Source organism: Dermacentor variabilis, chromosome 11, assembly GCF_050947875.1.
Source record: "Dermacentor variabilis isolate Ectoservices chromosome 11, ASM5094787v1, whole genome shotgun sequence".
Lineage (NCBI taxonomy): Eukaryota > Metazoa > Arthropoda > Arachnida > Ixodida > Ixodidae > Dermacentor > Dermacentor variabilis.
This window is the reverse complement of record NC_134578.1, coordinates 42,439,722-42,460,852: the sequence shown is the minus strand read 5'-3', so window position 1 is coordinate 42,460,852 and position 21,131 is coordinate 42,439,722. Positions and strand designations below refer to the sequence as shown.

The window sequence follows — 21,131 nt, the reverse complement described above, 5'->3', positions numbered from 1 at the left end:
AAATGGGTGTTTTTACCTATATAAACTGGGTAATTAAATGTAATTGGAATGCCGACGGTATGTTTTATTTTTAATTACAAGTGAGAGCTGGTGCTCAGATTTCTCGCCACAACTTCATGCTTGTATCACATAATATTTTTCAAGATCAAACTTTATCGCCAAATAAGCTCCAGTGCACTTTCGTATATCATTCATGTTAGTGCGTGAGGTACAGAAAAGCATTTCCATCGTAATATTTTATTAAGTAACAAAGATCATCATAATCAATCTTTTGCTTAACCAAAACTTCGATCTCCACTTACGGCGAAAAACTATTCTTTTCGCGACTACGTTAGAGAACACTGTCACCGAACAAATGGTGGTGCTGTTGCCACATGCCTACTACCATCTCTATGTAGAAAAGCCTAACACATCTTATTAATTTTTTATACCTGAACGCATATGGTGCGATGTAGATAACTTTGTGCCCTAACCAACATCGCAGAAGGATATTTCGCACGGTTTACCACTCACCATCTTTATCACCAACGCAGTTCTGTATAGCATTAGCATGGGCGGTATGCAAAAATATTACCAAAGAATTTGCAGCAAATGCAACAAGTTGCAACGAGTTGGAATTTACATGCAGCGAAGCGTTGTGTAAGTGCATAAAGAGTACAAAAGTAAATATAAACATACACATGCACGCAAGCGCGGGCGAAGGCAAACTATACTTATATTGTTGTTAAGAAGAGTTGGCGACAACTAGCTAGTACGACGGACTTCCTCAACACATTATGGTTTCGGAGGCAGCATGCGCTTACGTACGTAGTGCAATTCGGATACATTCTGTCCGCAAGAAGCATTTACTTCCTCACTACCACGCAGCCGCCAATGCGCGAATCGGAGCTTTCTGGTTCTTTTCTTGTTTGGTCTCCACCACACGGCCGGCGCCACTGCGCAATGTGACGCCACGCGCCATCTGTTGGTACTGTAAAGATTCTGGAGGTGTGTACTACGCACGTGCTTCTTTGCGACTGGTTGGCCCTTTCGGAAAGGCACTGTGACGAAAAGCGGTAATCTTCGCAAAAAACAGTTTCGCCTTTAAAATTACGATGTGCCCGTTTTGCATAAGTTATACTTTAACTCAGTAGGCAACAACAACAATGGGTCTAAATATTTCTTAAATTGCGTCGCAGGGATCGGTTTTCGACGATTGGTAAACGCCCTGGCTCTACGTAAAGCGCGGTATTCCAAATCCTTGACGCGCACATACCCCTAAATATCATATGTGTGCAAGTACACAAAAGAGACCACTATTCACTAACTTCTGACCTTCTGATATACCATTCTTCTAAGAAAGTTATTAAGTAAAGCGAAATTCAATATATGTGTTTCACTCTAACTTATTGTTATTAGGAAAGATGTTCCTGGCATAAGAACAGTAAATCACGACAAATGTAGCACTGGTGCAAATGTCTCACTTTACTATGCATATTCATACACACCACACTTATTGTCCTGTTGCTCTGAAACAACTTTTCATGTGCGTTAGCCTTGCTCATTAGGTACCCAAATAGTGGCTTGGAAATTGTAGCTTTTGCATCACCTCTATCAGAATCTCAGCCCTTATTACTTCGAATGCTTAGGCGTACTACCAGTCGTACGAATTAAATTGGATAGGTCTGCTGTACATATTCACCGACGTTTTGGATTCAATTGATTCTTATTCTGTTGATCGATTAACTGATAAGCAATTAAAAGCTTCGATAGTGAATACAGTTTTCTTGTGAAAATATCGCTACAGATTTCGGGAAACAAGCTTTCCTCTTTTAGTGCTAATTTAGTACTAGTAAACATCTTCATTTAAAATGTTGCTCTCAAACAGTCTTATGTTGCCTTTGAAAACGTACGTATTTTCCTTTAATTATATTATAACTATCACATTCTTATAATAGTTTGGGTTATAGTCTATGTTATTGTCAATTTAATCAAATTTTTACCCACATGTGCTGTTTTGATAAAGTCGCCTAATTTCATTTCTTTGTAAACATTTATAAGACCGATAAGAACTTCACTGACACTTTTATTCGGCCATGGCCCTTAAAATGTTTGACTGTTGAAATATGGGTTCCTTATGTATTTTTCATAATAAACTTTTGTGTTCAATCAGGAAAGCTCACTGAATGGAGTGCCCCCATCAATAAGAGCTGCGTGAAAGAAGAGGCTGGCGAAAAATATAAGAACTAATACCACGTCCCAAAGAAAATAAGAAGGCCCACCAAATATCTGAGGCCGCGGTGGTTCAGCTGGAGCCGGCATTCTCCTGGGTGGCTTAAAGGACTCAGCCGGGGGTATACTCCGAAAGAAGGGGCCGGAAGTACCCATGTAACCTTTTACGCGTGCCTCTTCGGACGCAGTCATCTTCGTCATTCGCGATGCGGTCTGTTATGCTGCAGGTGTGGTGGTCTTGCAGAGCGCTGCTTTCCTAAAGCAAAGAAAATAGCTCTGCAAAACAGAGCAGCCCACTTCGCAGTGCCCCCCCCCCCCCCGCGTTTTCTTCTAATGCGCCGTTGGTCTAAAGTGCCGACGTAAACATGAATTCCGGAGCGACAAATTCATAAGGCCATTCGTGCTTTCAAACTCAACACATAATACGAGAAGATTCCTTATCAGATAAACGAAACATACATTTTCCTTGTGTAGTGTAGTGTAGTGTAGTGTCAGCCTACAACATCGCTGATATGCCGGACGAGCAGCGTAAGGATCCCCTGCTTTCAGCTATGCTGAATTTCCTCCACGACCCATCCGCCACACCCTCTTCTCGAACGCTTCGTCGCCAAGCCACTCACTTTGCTCTACGCGACAGTGTCCTTTAGTGCATAAATTATTTGCCTGATGGTCACAAATGGCTCCTTGTAATACCACGACACATGTGCTCTGACATATGCGCTTATTTTCATGCTGCTCCTCATAATGGTCACGCCGGCATTTTGAAGACGTATACTCGGTTAAGGCAGCGTTTCTACTGGCACGGCATGTATCACTTCGTGCGCCAGTACGTACGCGCTTGCACGCCATGCCAACGGCGCAAAATTTCAGAGCGCCCTCCTGGTGAGCTACAGCCGTTGCCCTGCCCAGCTCGGCCCTTCGATCGCGTCGGCATGGACCCATACGGGCCACTTCCCTGCAGCTCCTCGAGTAACCAATGGATAATTGTAGGTGTCGACCACTTGACGCGCAACGCCGAGGCTGCCGCACTCCCGGCGGCCTCTGCGTGCGAAGTTGCTTTTTCATCTTGCGGAACTTTGTGCTTCGACATGGCGCACCAGGCATACTTCTCAGCGACAGGGGACGTGTCTTTTTGACCGAAGTAATCCAAACCCTTCTCGCTGCATGCAGCATCGTTCACCGCAAGTCTACAGCCTAGCACCCGCAAACGAACGGCTCGACCGAGAGGTTCAACCACACACTCGGTGACGTGTTGACTATGTACGTCGCCTCGTACAGTAACTGGGACACTGTTTTGCCGTTCGTCAGGTGTGCCTATAATACGGTGCCACAAGCTACCACTAGCATTTCGCCCTTTTTTCTGCTGTATGGACGAGAGCCCTCGTGTACTTTGGACACACCACAACCATACCGACTGGACGCTTCCGAGTGAACGTCTATGTCTGAAGCTGCGAAATACGCCGAGGACTGTAGACAGCTCGCGCGAACACTTACGACCACGGCTCAAGGTCGTCAAAAGCTGTGGCGTGACAGTGGCGGGCTCACACCACTTTCCCCGACTGGTTCCCTTGTTTGGTTGTGGGTCCCGCCTCACAGCCCTTTCCTTTCAACTAAACTCCTTGCACGCTATCATGGCCCCTACCGCGTCATAGACCGGACCTCCGCTGTCACCTACGTTGTAGAATCTGTGACACCATCACCTGACCTTAGGCATCACGGGCGTGACGCGTGAAAATTCCTTATTAGGTGCATCCAACATACATGTTCCTTGCATGTTGTTTTACAGATGAACAATCTGACGGTCAATGACACGACGCGTAGGTGGAGACAAATAAATGGCAATGCGACACTGGAAAATCTGAAAAATTTCGCGGATGCACAGAAGCCGTCACGTGAAACTATGTTTTACTATTTTACTTCGTAAGTACAAAACTTTCCTTTTTATCGCACTGTATACTACTCATTTCACAGACAGGGTTATGCCAAAGATCTGTTTACTATAAAGCAGTGGACAGATATAACATCTTGAAACCCTCCAAATTCGGAGAGGTGCGTTGGTAAATATACCATAACAGATATTTGCTCGTGATTGCTTTTTCGGCAAGAAAAAAAAAGAAACATTTTACAACTTCGCAAGCCTATAAGTTCGTGGCATAATCACCCAGTCTTCATCTCCACTGCATTTTATTTCACAGAAAAAACTTGTGATTGCAGTGTCCCTTTCTCAAAACTAAACACGTGTAATTTTACGGCTTCAGTGCCTAATTTTCCTTGATTTGTGTTAGGCTTCACTCAACTGTTAAGAAAATGCGAAAGTAGTTCAATAAAACATGCATGAAAATCAACATAAATGCTACAGGATCATTGGGCAGTGACAGTACGTGAGTATATTTCGTGGCTGGACCATTTAACAAGGGCGACAACACATTACAGTGCTTGATGTGTATTTAACTCTACCTAAATGTGGAATATCTTAGAGAAAATTTTAGAATTATATAATTTGAAAGACAAAGTATTTTGGAAGCATTTTAATAAGAATGAATCCTCATGACTGCGCACGCAAGTTAAGCTTGCAGACGCGTGTTTTGTTTTTGAATCTGGCCACAGTTCTTTGTGAGAACAAATAAAGAAAGGAAAAGAACCCTACGGATAAATCAGCAGCTCAAGTTTGCAAGAGTAGAATCTACCGAGCACTCTGCTCACCAACCCGCTACTAATACTCGCCGTCAGGCACACAAGCCATGCTTGGTACTTAAAATGCCGGTAGAGTTATATAGAAAAAGAAATGTGGAAGTGTGAATACTTTTTTTATTCGCGTGTAGAGCTCCATCCACTTTCTTTTTTACACGCAGTTGCCTCTGTAATTCTGATTGATTGTAATTTACTCATACAAAGTTTGCATATCACTCATGAAACCACCTTCACTGCCTCCGTATCACGCGTGACACGTACTCTAGCTGGAGCAAACAAATTCCGCTCACCATGTTCTCTGCAGGCAACAAATAAGCATGCGTAAGCGTATCTAGATTGCCGCATTTGACCCACTTGTATGCAACAAATACTACGCACATCAATTATAACCACCTTACCATTCACAGGGCGTGGAATAGGTACTACTGTGAGTTGTTTCAGGTTAGGGGACACTCTTGCGATTCGCATCAGTTGCACCTGAAAAGAGGTAGAAAACAAATGTCCGAATTAATATCAAAACCCAATTTAATCTAGAAATTGTAACACTATTCAGCACATTACCCACACCATGCCTCGGATTCCCACAAAAATATGTTTGTGTCGCGTGTAGTTGCGTCAGGATCCTCGGAAACACTGAGGATAACCAGTGCATAACGGTTTCTAGCATTTGGTTAAGGAAGCGTTCATCAAGGACCAATTTTACATTTATACTTTTACCTTCAAAAATTATTCAGCCATTATATTGCCCAATTTCACAAATTCGTTCTCGATGGCAAGTGTAATATCAAATATAGGCAATATTCTAACACTCCCACTAATAATGCTATATCGTGTGAAATAGGTCTTTATGGCGTAATTGTAAACTGCTCGGTGCAAAGCGATTATATTAGCCTATGTAAAAGTGCACGGTGTTTATACCGCGCAGAAGTCGTCTGCTTGGTTTTCACACGGGTTGCGCAGTCGCTTCCATGCATATCACTCCGTAACAGTGGTTTCAAATTGTAACCCTCTATTCTTGCTTTCGTGGCTGTCGTTTCTTACCACCGTGGGACGCTACCACAAAATAAAACGATGCACACGAGGGTACACAGCCACTTTGCTGGTGTCTTCGCGAATACAGCGCTGTCTGGCGTATGATATAGGTAATTCACGATCGCATTCATACGTTAGGCGCTAGATATCTTTGGGGGAAGAGGGGGCGGGTGACTTTGCCTATTGGATTCCTCAAAACTCGTGATGAGAAATGTTTGAAAACGTTGCACCAATTTAATTTTACAGCGAAGTTGCATATGCCCCGAGGAAACGCTCGTGGCCCGACCATAGAAACCCTATTGCTGGGGTATGAACCATTGCATTGGTGCTACGTGCCACGCCGACAAATTTCCCGTTCGGTAGGCATAGATACGCTTGCACATGTAAAACAAACATTTATCTACGTGTCATTGCAGGGAAGAGATACAGATGGGGACGGCGTTATGAAAATTTGATGATGACACAATTATTCTCTCAGCAAAGGTGTGGCGCGCCATTGGCTACGCCGATAGTGAGATCATTTCTCTCTCGCAGCAGAGCCCGCGCGCAGCAGTCTCCGATTTCGAAGTGGGTTCATAAATGTGCCGCCAGCTTTAAAATAAATGTGCGGTACCGGTGTATCAAATGGTAATTACAGTGCCTAAACGTGTCATAAACACTATGATTAGCGCATTATGAAACACAAATGTGTAACATAATTCTGAAATACTTTGATGAATCCGCTCCATTAACACATTCAACCGTTGATTCCTCCCCTTCATCATAGTGATTGTGTGAAGCCCCATGTGCAGCATTTCAAAAAAACAATGTGAAAAGCCCAATCCAAACGTGTGCGTAACCTTATTAAGAAAGACAAAGACGAAACAAATATTTCAAAAAGCGCTTAATAAAGTGTCAGCATTACCCCGCGATAAACCCTGGAGCTACACATTTCAGCTTTCCTTGTTTACCATCTGCACGGAGTGCACGGGCAGTAGTATTTTTTCCAATATTGCCATACCAAAAATACCTTATGCTTTGTGAGCTGCTTAACCATGTTCAAGAGTGCTATCAGATGCTGTAGCAGCGCGTGCTGTTGCAGCACGAAACATTATGTTGAGTATATGTGAAGCCTCTCATTTTGAGTGTAACATGCCTCATTTGAGAACTTATTGATGTACTCACTTGCGGTAACAACGTGCTCACTTTGAACAATGGCAATGCAAAACTTGGTCCGTTGGCAAGCTAGTATTTTAATTTTGCCTTTCTGCATGAAGCGCTACTAAGCTTGACTCATCCCGTTTGTAAAATTCGTGAACATAATGGTGAATTTCTGCTGGCAGATTTATTTATGTGGGCAGAATACACACATTTTGGTATCTGGCTGTATAGTGAATTCAGGTGTGCTGCATCTTCATTAACGCCGACAAGTTTGCTTTTCGTAGCCGTATACAGCCACCCTTTTTTTCCTGAATACTGTTAATTCTGTCAGCGTCATTCTAACCATGTCATCCACATGTCACCGCCTGGGTCGAAATTCCCTCGCCAACATGCCATGCCTTTTGCCGTCTTCATATAGTCGCCATCACGACGTCACCGTCATGTTCTCGTCATCATGCTGTCTTAATATTTTGATCGTTTTGGCTACACCATAGGACGTTCTATCTCCGCTTAATTTAGTGCTTTTAATTTAGTATACCTTGCTAGCAGTGCAGTGCAGAAACGAAAATTGCAATAAAGTGATGACCTTAATTTCGATAACCAATGCGCAAAAATAAAATCAGTATACGATGAAATAAATGCGTGACCTTAAGTTGCGCAGAAACTACCCGCCTAATCCAAACCTCGCTCCGCATGTAGTCCAAATTGTGCGTCGAAATAGTATGTTTTGATAAGGTGCCACAACGCCTGGCGTAAATCGGCTGGATCCACTGTAATGCTACATCATCTGTTCATGTGCTAACTCGCTCTGTAGAAAAATAAATACTTAGTTCCATCCGAAACAATATTTGTCCCTGCAAACGAGGATCCGAGGCCTGTGTCTTCTAGAATGCGAATTATAGTTTATTTCAAGTCTCAAAGAAATGGGAAACGTCATCAATACCCAGACTGCTAATATGCATGCTTGTGATGATAAATGAGCCCTCTTTGATATGCTATACCCGTGTCCGGACTTTTGTCGGCAAGTCGGTCGCCCGTACCGAATGAGAGCATTTAGAGACGTCATGCCGCTTTTTCGTGCATTGTAGCTTTTAATTCTGGCCTGCCAACTGTGTTTCCAAAATCGCTTGTTCATTGTGTGGATGTCCTTGTGTCCTCAAGGTGAAGAGTGGCCGTTTCGGCGTTATATGCATTTCGTATTAGCCAATCGAGCACCTCTACTTTGTAGAGAGTGAGATACGGTGCATTGTACTTAAGAACGCGCACAATCAGTATTCGAAATAGTCGGGTGAGACCCTCTCACTTGAGTCCACTTTTGCTGTCGGTAACTATTTGCATAATGCGTAAAAGAGCGAATTGTTTAGAATACATGGGCGATACATTTCTTAACGTGTTTTGTTAATGTTTCTTTGGATCAATATGGCTGAAATTGATGTTAGGTTCACTCACACTGTGTTTCTGGATCTCTCAATCGGGGTCAGAGTATATTTTCTTCAATTAAAACTAATTTCTAGCGTTTCTATGTCTATTTTATTTATTGCCCTACAAACCATGGTATAGTCAAGCTTTATTCTATGTGGAACGTAACCAAATAAAACCTCATGACATAAAGCAAATATAAATTTGTTCTTTAAATCCTTCGCTGGAGGACTCATATCTACTACAGCCTCCCTTTGTACGACTACCACATTCGTTACCTGAATTTGGGCATTCAATCGGAAGAGTGGAAGGGCAGCAATACCGTGTCACAGGAATAATATCAAACATTTCAAGCCATTCTATGGTTCTGAAGGTGCTGCTTCAACAACATGCGTGTTTTGTGTATTTTTCTACAAATTTTTGTTTGGTATCACAAAAAATTCCCACCTCCGCACGAAAGGCGAAGCACCGATAGCAATAGCAAATTAGTGATTGGTTGTATGAAGTGGGGATAGTAGTTTTATCGGCGGTATACTGGTTTACTAACAAAATTAACGATGACAGAATGTGTGAGCGTGACTCAACGAGGACGTAGAAAGAAGAATACACACAGATACAGCGCTGTTCTTGCGTTTCTGATTCTTTGTATCTTCTTGTTCAGTCGCGCTCACCCATTCATGATGGGTTCAAATCAACAAGCCCGTCAACCTGTTTTGATTAAATTAAACAGCAAGGTGTCACGCGCGCACAGATAAACACGAACACATCTCATTCGATGACAGCGGAAAATATTTGTTAAAAAGCTGAAAAAGAGAATCGTGGCAGCAGCCGCGAGCCAATGTACCTCCGCGCATGTGTCTGTTCAACGTGAACGAAAGCTCGAAAGCACAGCCCATACAAAGCTACCGGCAATACGCGCACTCGGCAAACATCGCAGATCACTTTGAAGATGAGGCTCCCGCGGTCGCGAACTTTTGCCGCGTCGCTGATTGCTTTCATGACACACGAGCGCCGGAAACGCGTACCTACGGGGTCCGCCAAAGGCGTCTGCTACGGCGTCCGAGATTCATGGGGCCAACGCCGTAGGAGATGCTGTAGGAGACGCCGCGGTTGTCTCCACTCTGTACGGAGCGCCATGCGAGGAGGACAGCGAGAAAACGTGGCTGTCGCCAGAGAAGAACCCCCTCGTCTCTCGCCTGACCCCCCTTGCCTCGCGCTCCACAGCAGAGGGCACGAATTCGGGCCGCGTTCCTCGCTAGCGCACGCGAGATTAAAACGCGTTCGCCGACTCACCCTCACACGCTATGACTCATACGAAACCTCACGGCAGCGCCGACGGCGACGGCAGGGATACACCTAGAGTGTCCATATAAACGCTATTGCAATAAAACTCACCAAAAGTGTCCATGCACTTTTGGGATCGGATGGTATTTTGTGTTGCTTGCGTTATTGCATTATATGCGCATGATGTAGCGTACTGCTTCGTTATATAATTCGTCTACGCCTAGACTGACCTGTCTTGGGCCTTTGCCGAGGAGCAGCTGCGCGATGACGTAATGAGGTTACGGGTTCTTAACAGGGCCACGTTTATTTACGTACAGATTTATCGTTGTGTTTCTTGTACCACTTAAGGAGAAGCTGAGGCTGATTCAGAGCCTAAGCTAGAAAAAGTGGAGTGTTTCCCTACTAATACAATACGACGTAATGCAGACCTTCCTGCAAAATATTTTGCCCAAGTCGATTGAAAATGTACAACACTATATATGTTTTCTCTTATTTATTTCAGGGCAAGTATAGCGGAGAATGGAACATACCGTGCGGATTGTATGTTGATTTACGTGATTTGAGATCAGTGTTTCATAATGTTTTATATGCATCGTTGAGGATACATATTACTCAATACAGTGCTGCATCGTGTATTTAGTTTTGTCTACGTATTATTCTAAAAAATTTTGTTTCTTGCGTGATTGAATTGTCGTCAAGCCAGTGGTCTAGCAATAGATAATATGGGAAAGTCTGTAAGCACACCGCTTTTCCAGACAGCTAGCTTGACATAACCAATATGACCATGTTCCCGTTAGTAGTTGTATTAAAGCTGACACACGTGTTTTGAAAGCTTGGATAGTGCGTGAAATGGACAGATGCAGGAATGATATCACCATCTCGCATGTTGACACTTCAATTACCATTCTAGCTCGAGGTGCGCCATCTTGGTTACGCCAAAGGAGTGATTAGGTGAAGCGCACCTGCGAGTTTCGCATATCGTCTATTGTAGTAGAAAAGGCTGTCAGAATTTGAAATAAATGCCTTCAAGAAGATTATTCCTCAATTTTACTTGCACTAATTGATGTGTTGCGACTTATTTGAAAACGTAATTATCGGTGCCCCTTAACTACTACAAAACCAAAACACACACTCCCCAAAGGGCGTTCTTTACTAATAGCAGGTCCCATATTCAGCGAAGGAAAGTATAGGGTCAAGAAATGCATCGCACTCGTTCTGATTTGGTTCACGATTTGAATAGCGAAGGCATATATTTCTTAGTATATATTCGAACGCTTTCAAAGCTCCTGCTACACATGCATTTAAAGATTGCTATCAGTAATGAGTGATATGTTTTCTGTGGAGAATTCCTCATCAAGTAGAAGGAATTATAAATCTTGAACGCATCACGGGAGAAAGAAAGAGCGTGGAAAGGAAAGGCAGGGAGGGCAACCAGACGAGCACCCGGTTCGCTATCCTACACTGTGGGTGGGGGAAAGAGGAAGAGAAAGCGGAAAATAGGGAGCGAATAATCACTGATTGCGTGTGGGAGGATTCACAGGGACACTATAAACGGATTCTTAAGCCGGTGCACTTCAAGTATTCTACTTGTGCACAAATCGCTTTTCGTGCCAGTGACGAGTGTGTCCACGTTCCGAGTATATTTGTCTCGGAGAGCACGTGTATCCAGTCGGTATAAAGTTGCCCGCAGACAGAGGCATTGTACATCGTAGCGAGGGTAGGTAGACAATATGTGCTCGATGGTTTCCTCGTACCCACAGTACTCGTACAGCGGGCTCTCGGCCATTTCTTTACAATAAGAGTAGGTGTTCGTGAATGCCCCTCACAACGACAAGCGGCAAAGCAAGGTAGTTTCGCTGCAGGAAATGATAGCTGGCAGTTTTAGCCATAGCGTGTGGTCCACATTATGCTGTCGGCAATTGAAGGCACTTGAACTCAAAAGATCTTGCTGCTTCTTAATGCAAGAAGGCGAAGTTTGTGGGTAGCGTCCGACCTTGCCAAAAGTGTTGGACGCGTCTGGGTGTTTTCGTGGACAGATTGGGCAGCCTTGTCAGCAAGGTTGTTGCCCACGATGATCACAGTGAGCTGGAATCTATTGACAGATAATGTTGCACCCTCTTTCCAGAGCATGGTGGTGCAGTTCCCTGATTTCAGATATCATCTGCTCGTAAGTTCTGGGACGTAATGCAGACTTGATACTGTGAAGAGCTACCTTAGAGTCAAGAAATACGACCCGTTTCTCTGTCGCCTCTTCGGTGACATACATCATTGCGGCATGGAAAGCTGCAAGTTCTGCAGAATAAGGTGTAGTGATGTGCGACAATTTAAATCTCACTGTAATCTTTTTGTTTGGAACGGTGAATGCAACAGTTGACCTGACAGGGGAGGTCTAACCGTCGGTATATATATGTATGCGGTCATGATACGTGTGAAGCAGTAATAGGATCGTCAGTTGCTTCAGAGCAGGTGATGTATGATTGGCCTTCTTTATAATTTCAGTAATAGCAAAATTCACTTCAGGCTGTCGCAGGCACCACAGGGACTTGACGACTTCGCCGCCCGTGTTTAGATGACAGTATGCACTCTTGGCGAATGTTAACCACTCTCCAAAGATGGTTTGAGGACTCTTCTTACTCAGGAACGTGAAATGATGGTCGGCGATTCTTGAGAGATAGAGAATGAGCACTCTGAGAGAGTCGACAGCTACGTACGTCGGAATCATAAGGTTTCCGCGATGGAAATTGTTGTGGCTGTTGAGTTGTGCTGAAGAAAATCCTAAACACGTGCGTTGGACTTGGCCTTGTATGCTCTCCAAAGCGTGAATTTCGTCTTACATGTGGCTGACAAAACTGGTAGAATGTAACGTAGGAGTCCGAGAAACAATACCCGGTACAGCTCAGGAATAGATTGGACTGAGGCAGCTCAGTTTATCCCGCATAGAAATTCGAACATCTGCGCAATGGCAACTAACTTGTTCAGATATACGCAGTAAGGGCTCCTCGAGAGGCTACGGTCAGTGATGACACCCAGTATGCGATGCGTCTTAACATAGGACACAGCTTGACCGTTGATCGAGACAGGACATAATAACATTTGTTTGTGCGTGAAGACATCCAATGCGCACTTTTAAGTAGAAGCACTTAGGCCTTGTTCTGGGACATAAGACGCCGTCATGGTTGCCGCTCGCATAATCCTAGCTCCTGTCACCACAGAGCCCCAGATGCAAATGTCGTCGGTGTTTATTGAGACATGAACTGTAGGCGGTGAGTACTTCGATAGTCTTACCAGGACAATGTTGAAGAATATGGGGCTCAACATTCCACCCTGCGGCACACCACGGGAGATGTAATGTGTAGTTCAGTTCATTTCAGTTTATTTCCAACGCAACGTTGGATGTTTTCAGGCAAAAAAGTTGTCATAGACAAATTGAGGTGACCTGGGAACCTTACAGACAGCAGGCAAAGTGATACATTTACAAAAGAACGATGTGAAAGACTTTACATCACAGGGTATTTCGAAACAGTAAAAATAAGATACAATGAAAGTTAAAATCAAATACATATATGGCAACTACGAACATACACTAAAAACATAGAACTATGAAAAAATATATATGTACTTTTGTTAAAGGGTTCTTCAATCATTCAACAAAATACATCTTATTTGCGACTTGAATTTATAGAGTTCATGCTGAAATATATTTGCGAATTCCTTCGCCTTATTAGTGCGGGTATTAGATAAGCGAGGCCAGCCGTTCCGTAATTTTTCCGTGTTTGTGTTGCTGTTATATGTTCGTTACGCAGTGGATAAGGAGCTGGCGTTGTGCATGCTGAGTGTTTCAGGTTATGTTTATGTATGTGTAGCATGAGTTTATAGACCTATATTTTACTCGCTTTGAGCAAATTGTGTTTATTAATCAAATGATTAGTTGGTACATCTTCGGGTTCAACGGGATAATTCCCAAGAATCATCAGCACTTTCTTGTGCAATACCTCCAGTTTGTTATAATTCGTAGTCGTTGTAGTACGCCAAACTAGTGTGCACTAGAATAAAAGGGAGTAGAAGTGAGCATAATATATCGCTTTCTTTAGCTGCAGAAGAATTAAATCTGACAAGTTGAATAATAAACCAACTGTTCTGCTTAGTTTTGAGGTTAATTTCTTTAGGTGCGCATTCCTCGACATACTTTCTTCAAACCTCACACCTAAAAATTTGTGACATTTTACGCGTGCTATGACGGGGTCCTGGAATGTCAGCGTGCGTTCACTGTCACATGTTTTCTTAGTTCGTTTGAAAAAGACATAGTTAGTGTATTTCTTTAGGTTCAGCGCTAATTTACTTGCATGAAGCCAACTATCAAGCTGCATTACGTTGTCGTTTTTCATGTTCTGAAGGTCACTCATTGTACGCGCAGAAAAATATATTGATATCATCCGCGTAAATTACTAACCTTTGGGAGTTAGGCATATCATATATATCGTTTTTGTGAAGTATAAATAACAAAGACTCTGGAACCGACCCCTGAGGCACTCCTTGTTTCACTGTAGTAGTTGGAGAAATAGCATCACCAATATTTATATACTGTTTTATGTGGGAAAGGTAATCTTTAAAAGATCTAAGGCAACGCCACCAATGACGTAATCACGAAGTTCTACTAATGAAGTCTCATGGTTAACACAATCAAATACTTCCATAAGATCAATGAAAAGACAAACGGTATAAAGTTTTTTTAATGTTCCTAAGTTCCTAAGTCTTCGGTCTGTAAGACAAAGCACCTCTCAGTGAAATAGTCCCGAATCTATAGATATTTCCGGCCACCAGCTCCCGCAGTCTCAAATGAGTTCAGTATGGCCTCATAGGTGACGTTGTCGTATGCTCCTTTCACATCTAGAGAAAGTAGCACTGATGGGCGCTTGAGGTTTTTTTATTTTGGACCCAGGCTACAATGTCAGTGATGTTGTCCATGGACGAGCCACCTTGACGAAAGCCCGTCAGGGTGTCCGGAGAGATCTTGAATCGCTCTAAGTACCATTCCAAGGGAGTAAGAATCACTCTTTCCATCACTTTGCCGACACAGCTCGAAAGCGCAATGAGACAATGGGATGGTAGATCAAGCGGAGACTATCCAGGTTTCAGAATGGGAGTCAAGCGGCTCGATTTCTATTGTTTAGGAACGACGCCGTTGTCCGAAAACTCATTGTAGTATTTGAGCAACTCACCACGTGCGTCATGTCCAAGGCGGCATAGGGCAGCGTACATGATGCCATCTGGTCCTGGTGAGGAAGAATTCCTACAGGTCACCAATGCAGCGTCAAGCTCTTCGAATGAAAATAGCACGTTAATTTTTGATACACGTACCTGAGGCCTGTCATTCAGTGCTGCGGCAGTAATGGTGACCACGGGCCCAGCAATCCGTGCACAGATGTCCTCAGCCACTTCAAATTCCCAGCGGAGCTGGTAGAGGGACAGAGCAGGAAAGGGCTTCCTGCGAAAATTGAAGAAATGCCTCGTTAATCCTTGCAGACAGCAATACTTTAGTATGCATACATTATATTCACAACCTAAACGCCACATGCACACGAACTGTAGCATCCATACGATTTTTGTGTCTCTGGATTCGGTCTTTCTTTAATGTGCAACGAAAGCTCAATAATGTATCATGCTACCTGGCAACTCTAACCAAGTGCCATAGCCATACAGGCGTTGGCGTTTTGCGTTTTTCAACATAATTCCAAAATAAAACGAACACGTTGACTGGTTATAGAAAACTGCTCTTTTAATGCATTAATAGAACTGTTTGGTTTCAGACGTCTTCACGCCAAATACATTTTGCACGACGAGTGTTACTGCGACGGTTCTGCAGTCACTTCTCGGGCCTGAATTTTACCAGACTGCTTTAAAAGAGACCATATTCATGTGAGTAAATTTATTTAGCAGTTTTACGCTTCGTTTCTGATTACAAGGCTCCAAGAAGAGCGTTTATCTTATTTTCTGTTAGAGCGCTTTACTGCTTGACGAATTCTGCTCAATTGCAAAGAAGAGCCACCAAAACCGCTTAACCAACAATCAACATTTTATAAAACTGTAGTGTACAATTATTGCCTAAAGTACAAATACATTTTTCGTCTTTTACTAAAAAAGACGCAAATTTATTGAGTTCTTGAGTTGTACTGCTATGGACTTCTGGATATCAAAGCAGGCCATCTTTTCAGCTTAGAAAAACAATCTATTTATACCGCAGTACAAAGCTAAATGTCGGCACACTAATGCACAATGGAGAAATATTCCAGGTTTCCGGTAAATATCTTTGGCTATCTAAGTGTGAAATTGTTAGTATGAGTCGCACTCTAACTGTGCTGTACGCAACTCGGTAAGTGCGTGTCCACAAATGCATTTTTTCTTTTTTCGTACGAGTCGCTTAAGCGTCACGTGCTGGTTTCTTTCCTTGCTCTTTGGGCTTTTGTTTCTTGGTTTTATATTTACTTATTTCATTCTATTGCCCAGGCTGCTTGGTCGAAACACGCAACGTTTTTCCGTTCAAGATTTCCAGAAAATGAACCAGACTTTTTGGTACGTAACAACTGATCATTACAAAATTTAACCGCGATATTGTTTGGTACAAAAAAACGGTAAAGAAGATTATGTAGCAGTACCATATAATGAAATATTCTTGGGCCTGTACTTGTGAACATGGTCAATTACCATAACAGAAACAGGAAGGTGGCTAGTGACAAGGATGCAATACTGCTATGAACAGTGCACGCCGCGTCTGAAAGTGGAAGTTTACATGGGTGCAAGCCCGCACAAAGCGCGACAATTAGAGTGAAAACGTCGCAGAAGGACATGATCGTGTGCTACCTGCAAATCAGTAGAACTACTACATAACTTAATTATAGTTTTGGATGCAGGTAAAATAAACATATGCAAAGAAATTTTACTTTGTGGCAGTCTCACGAACATCAATAGCCTCTTCTCGTTGTTTGGTTTTAGTGGTGAAGCTGTCTCGTAATTACGATAGAAATACGAATTGCACGCAGTAGACACGTCTGATTTTTTTGTTGTTTCTACTTTGAAATATAATTTTATGTATTGAGTATAAATGTGCGACATCCCTTTGAACTTGGGTGTATCAAGATTTGGAATCATTTTATAGGCTCCTAGTCTATTACACAAAATGTAATCCCAGCTTGTAAGACTGGGGAATGACGAAAAAGAGCCAATAGCCACGTTTTCAAACATGGTGCAGTGCTTTGTGTAACTATTTATGCTCAACCATATTTTAGCATAAGCTTTCTGACCAAAAAAACACCTTGTACGAATCAGCTAATGCTTAGACGGCTTAACAGTGAAAACTGATTGACTGTTTAGCAAATTCTGCCTTTAGACGAATTTGTTTATTGTATCAAAGGCCATAGTTTGGAATGTGAGAACTTCGTTGTGGCGACGAATGAACTGACTACAGCTGGCCTACTCGAAACCATCGCCAAGAAAGCCAAGGCACCGCAGCGACGTCACGGAAAGAATTACAATGAAAATCAACAGGGAACTGGCAGAACTTGAATGTATAAGGAAGCAAATCTGAAATAATTGTGACGTTCAAGGCAATACAGATCGTTACGCAAGGCCGCCTCTGCGAGGCGCTATAAATCTGATAGCATGGTCAATACAAACGCTAATGCAGCAGATAGAATAAGAGCAACCCATTTTGATTATACTTGCCGATCGTGCAATAAGCCGAGAGACAGTGAAGTTGGAAATGTTTGATGGAAGTACAGGTGGTCCGCTCTCTGGCTGGATTTTTCTGTTCAAGATGAACATTCTTTGGAATGGCATTATCACCACCGAGCATTCCAACCTCATTCAACCACAAGATAGTACAAGCAGAAGTTCTGACAATGTTGCATGGAAATTTCTGGAACTTTTGTGTGTCGGCACATCTTCCTCTCCAAAGACTCGAATCGAAACGCCATTCAAAGAAGGCGTCTAGGATGAGAAGGGTTCAGCAATGAAAGGAAAATATTGCTTAAACAGGAGTTACAAGGAATGTTGGATTCACGTATCATGAGATATCTGAGCTCTCGGTTTGCCTCACTCATTACTGTAGCGCCGGAAGAAGATAGATGTTTTACCTTGTGCACAGATTAACGACATATCAAGAGACAGATTCCTTTCCTTGCAAATGCAAGAAATTCACGAAAAACGTTCACAACACCGGTGGGCGTCAATGGTTCTAGAGGATAGACATTTGTAAAGGGTAATCGCAACTACCTGCAAAAGAGGGAACCCTAGATGTTCGCTCCGTTTATTACACCTTTCGACATCCTCGGATATCACCGGCAATCATTTGTGCGCAAAATATATCGGCAGATCCCACACACTGTAGCAACCGATGAAAGCGAAGCTTTGTATGCTGTGTGTTTTGATTGACGATAATTAGCGGCGATGCTGGCGGCGAATGTGCAGTTCCTTCCGCGTTTAGTCCAACATGAGAGTGTTTAATTGATGGTACACGTTTTCTTGCGTGCACCACAGCTGTTTGCGTATTCCCGAGAACACACAGGGAGACGTGTTTGCTTGAGGCGTTGTGCTTCATTGGTCATCATTTCTAAGAGGGCTGAGTATTATCATTGCCTCACATGGCGCATCACTTCGTAGCAGAACTGTTGAACTTTGAGTTATGGGGCTGTACGCAATTCGATTATCATATTTGTATGTATACATTGTATGCATACATTTGCGGTCTGCGCTACATTTCGCTGTTTCGCAGAGACGCTCCTGTTCCAGGTGAGGCTTCTTTCCGGCGCGGTTGTCGTCAACGTTGAGTGCACACATTGGAGTCATTTTGCTGCCGCGTGTTTACGTGCTCCATCTCCATACGTAGCCAGCATACTGTTGAGACGCCAGCTCCAAGCGCTCTCTTCTGACTAAGGACGCCTCTAATGTTTCAGCTATCACAGCCCAGCAAACTACGTCCGCAGCCCACCGCCTGCATTTTTGTCGCATAGGAAAGCAAATACAGCGCATGTCACACACAAAAACTGCATCTCGGCCCGCGGCGGAGCCAGCCGGGATGCTTGGATGCGAGCGCCTTCTGCTGGTGTTGCAAGAAACGCTCAGCATGCGCGGCAACACAATCGCAGCAGTGCCCGGAAATTCGCGAGAAGAGGCAAACAAAATCTGGCTTTGAAGGGAATTTTATATCGGTACCGACGTAGTGACACAATAGATATTGTATTGCAGCATTTTACGAGCACCAACTTTTAGTACGCTACACGTGAAATATTAGGCTACTCATCCAGATTAGACTCATTTTATCAATTATTTTTCTTCCCATGAGCGATCAATTCGAAACACTTAGTGAATGGGCATGTTCCAACCTATACCGAAGTTGTCAGAAATACTTAAAATGGGTAAAAGGTGATAAAAGATTTTGCAACTCTGATTTGAGACTTATTACTTCTATGTTGCAGGAAGTGCTTGAATGAGCAAGAAAAGTAAGCCCGCAGTAACTGGACCCTGTGGAGAAAATATTTGCTAGATAAAGCCTAATCTTTAACCTTCAGAAATATTTCACCAAACAGCAAATAAAGAAATATATAAGGAACGAAATCACTGGAATCTGACTTTTTTTTGTTTTGTTTAACAACTGCTTCACATCTCTACTCCCCCATCTGGCACTTTACCATTCTTTTGCACTAGGAAAGACACCCGGAAGTCACTCGAGCGTAACTCGCCTAACTGACAGTGTGTTTATTCAACTGCTCTAACCAATATAAGCGCCGTTGTGACATTTCTTTTTCGCCCACCTTTAGGCGAATACGCTGCGATTATTAACATTACACAGGTGTTGTGGAGTCACCAAAGACACATGTTGTTATGCTGTAATTCCAAAGCTGAATAATAATTGTCAGTAAGAATTCATTTCTTTGAAGTGGGAAACAGGAAATTTTCACTGAGTGCCCAAGGGCAAATCTCATCAGACGCGTGGACCCAAGCAATCTGCACACAGACACCTAATGGAGATCTAGTCCTCGAATGCAGAACGTCCTTGCCGAAAGCAGTACGTTGAACATTTTCTTGGCTCCATCTGAACGCCGACTGGGCGTAGCGTTAGGGTTAGCACAATTGTCTTCATTGTTGTTTTGCAGCGAACGCGCAATGAGTGAGCGTGTGAGTGACTGTGAACAGAAACATGCGCTATTTTCTGCAACATTTGAGGGAGCACGACTCAGCTCCTTGGGGAAGGCGGGATATAAACAGGAAAAAACGAAGAGAAGGTAGAGGCAGTAACTAAGCTTTTGGTTGTCAGCGGTAGCCAGACTGCACATTACCATTTGTTCAACGGGCGCGCAACAATGTAAACACATTCCATACTGGCCCGTATAACGTAAACCCATTCCAATTTGTTTTCATCACAATATTCTGACGTTAAATTTGCGTCACTCACGACACAAACATCGGATGGTGACCCGCACTGTTATCTCAACAGCCCAATCCAAAATTCTACTCGTTTATAGGAGGTCACCGTTGTTCGATTTCAGAACGAACACCATTGCCTACACTAGTCGGTTTTATGTACTTAGCTCACAAGAGGCGAAGGGAAGGCTCAAGTGGAGAGGGTTTCAATGCGGTGGTGTCCGCCCAGTGACACAGATAACCAGCTTAAGAGGGTGGTGTTTCGTGGTGCCGGTATCTGGCGATTGGTCCACTTCCCCTTAATTAGGTTGTGGTGGCTAATGAACAATTGCGGCGGTCAGCACGGAAGGTTAAGGATGCCGCTATAACGGACCCTCAGCAAGTAACAGTTGGCAGAGCGATGTCGTTTACATGCCTAAAGGGCTCGATAACGTTTTACTACCACCCAAAAAGCTTTATTATAGGGAAATAAATGCGTGCTCAACAGCAGGTGCGAGTAGCCAGTGCATGATCTATCGGCGGGCAGCCATCTTCTATTTCTTTTCGAACAAGGCAGTCTCTGGCTATTCAGAAAAGATTTTAGCTCTGACCGGCGTATTATTACATCGTAAACGCATACAAGTTAAATTTTACGCGGTGGATTTTCCTGGTTATTTGGCGGAGAGCATTGGTTTATTTGCGTGTAATAAAACATTTTGTCTGGCCGTGTAACGTTTTCGAGAACTTTCGGCACGTTTACGACCTCGTTCTGCCAACTCTTCTTTGCTGAGGATCCCCTTTAGCGTCATTATTAAGCTTCAGTTGCATACCACCGCGATTGTCGACGAGCCACCGGAAGCTAAGAGAAAGCGCACCAATCGCATACGCCGGCACCACCCTCTTCATCCGTTTATCGATATTCAGTGCAGTGGCTCTGCCCCATCGAATACCTCTCCACT

The 21,131-nt window shown here is 43.4% G+C and overlaps 1 protein-coding gene across 2 annotated transcripts in view; it reads left to right on the top strand.

Moving 5' to 3' along the window:
• Nucleotides 1–19,386, top strand: part of LOC142563613 (uncharacterized) — a 38,196-nt gene extending 18,810 nt beyond the window's left edge. For both annotated transcript variants that reach the window (XM_075674189.1, XM_075674188.1), the window contains exons 4-8: nt 3,998–4,131; nt 10,280–10,317; nt 15,585–15,693; nt 16,282–16,347; nt 19,248–19,386. In XM_075674189.1, coding sequence (XP_075530304.1) covers nt 3,998–4,131; nt 10,280–10,317; nt 15,585–15,693; nt 16,282–16,347; nt 19,248–19,275 — 375 coding nt within the window. In that variant the 3' untranslated portion in view covers nt 19,276–19,386. The remainder of the gene's footprint in view (nt 1–3,997; nt 4,132–10,279; nt 10,318–15,584; nt 15,694–16,281; nt 16,348–19,247) is intronic.
• The last annotated feature ends 1,745 nt before the right edge of the window (nt 19,387–21,131 follow it).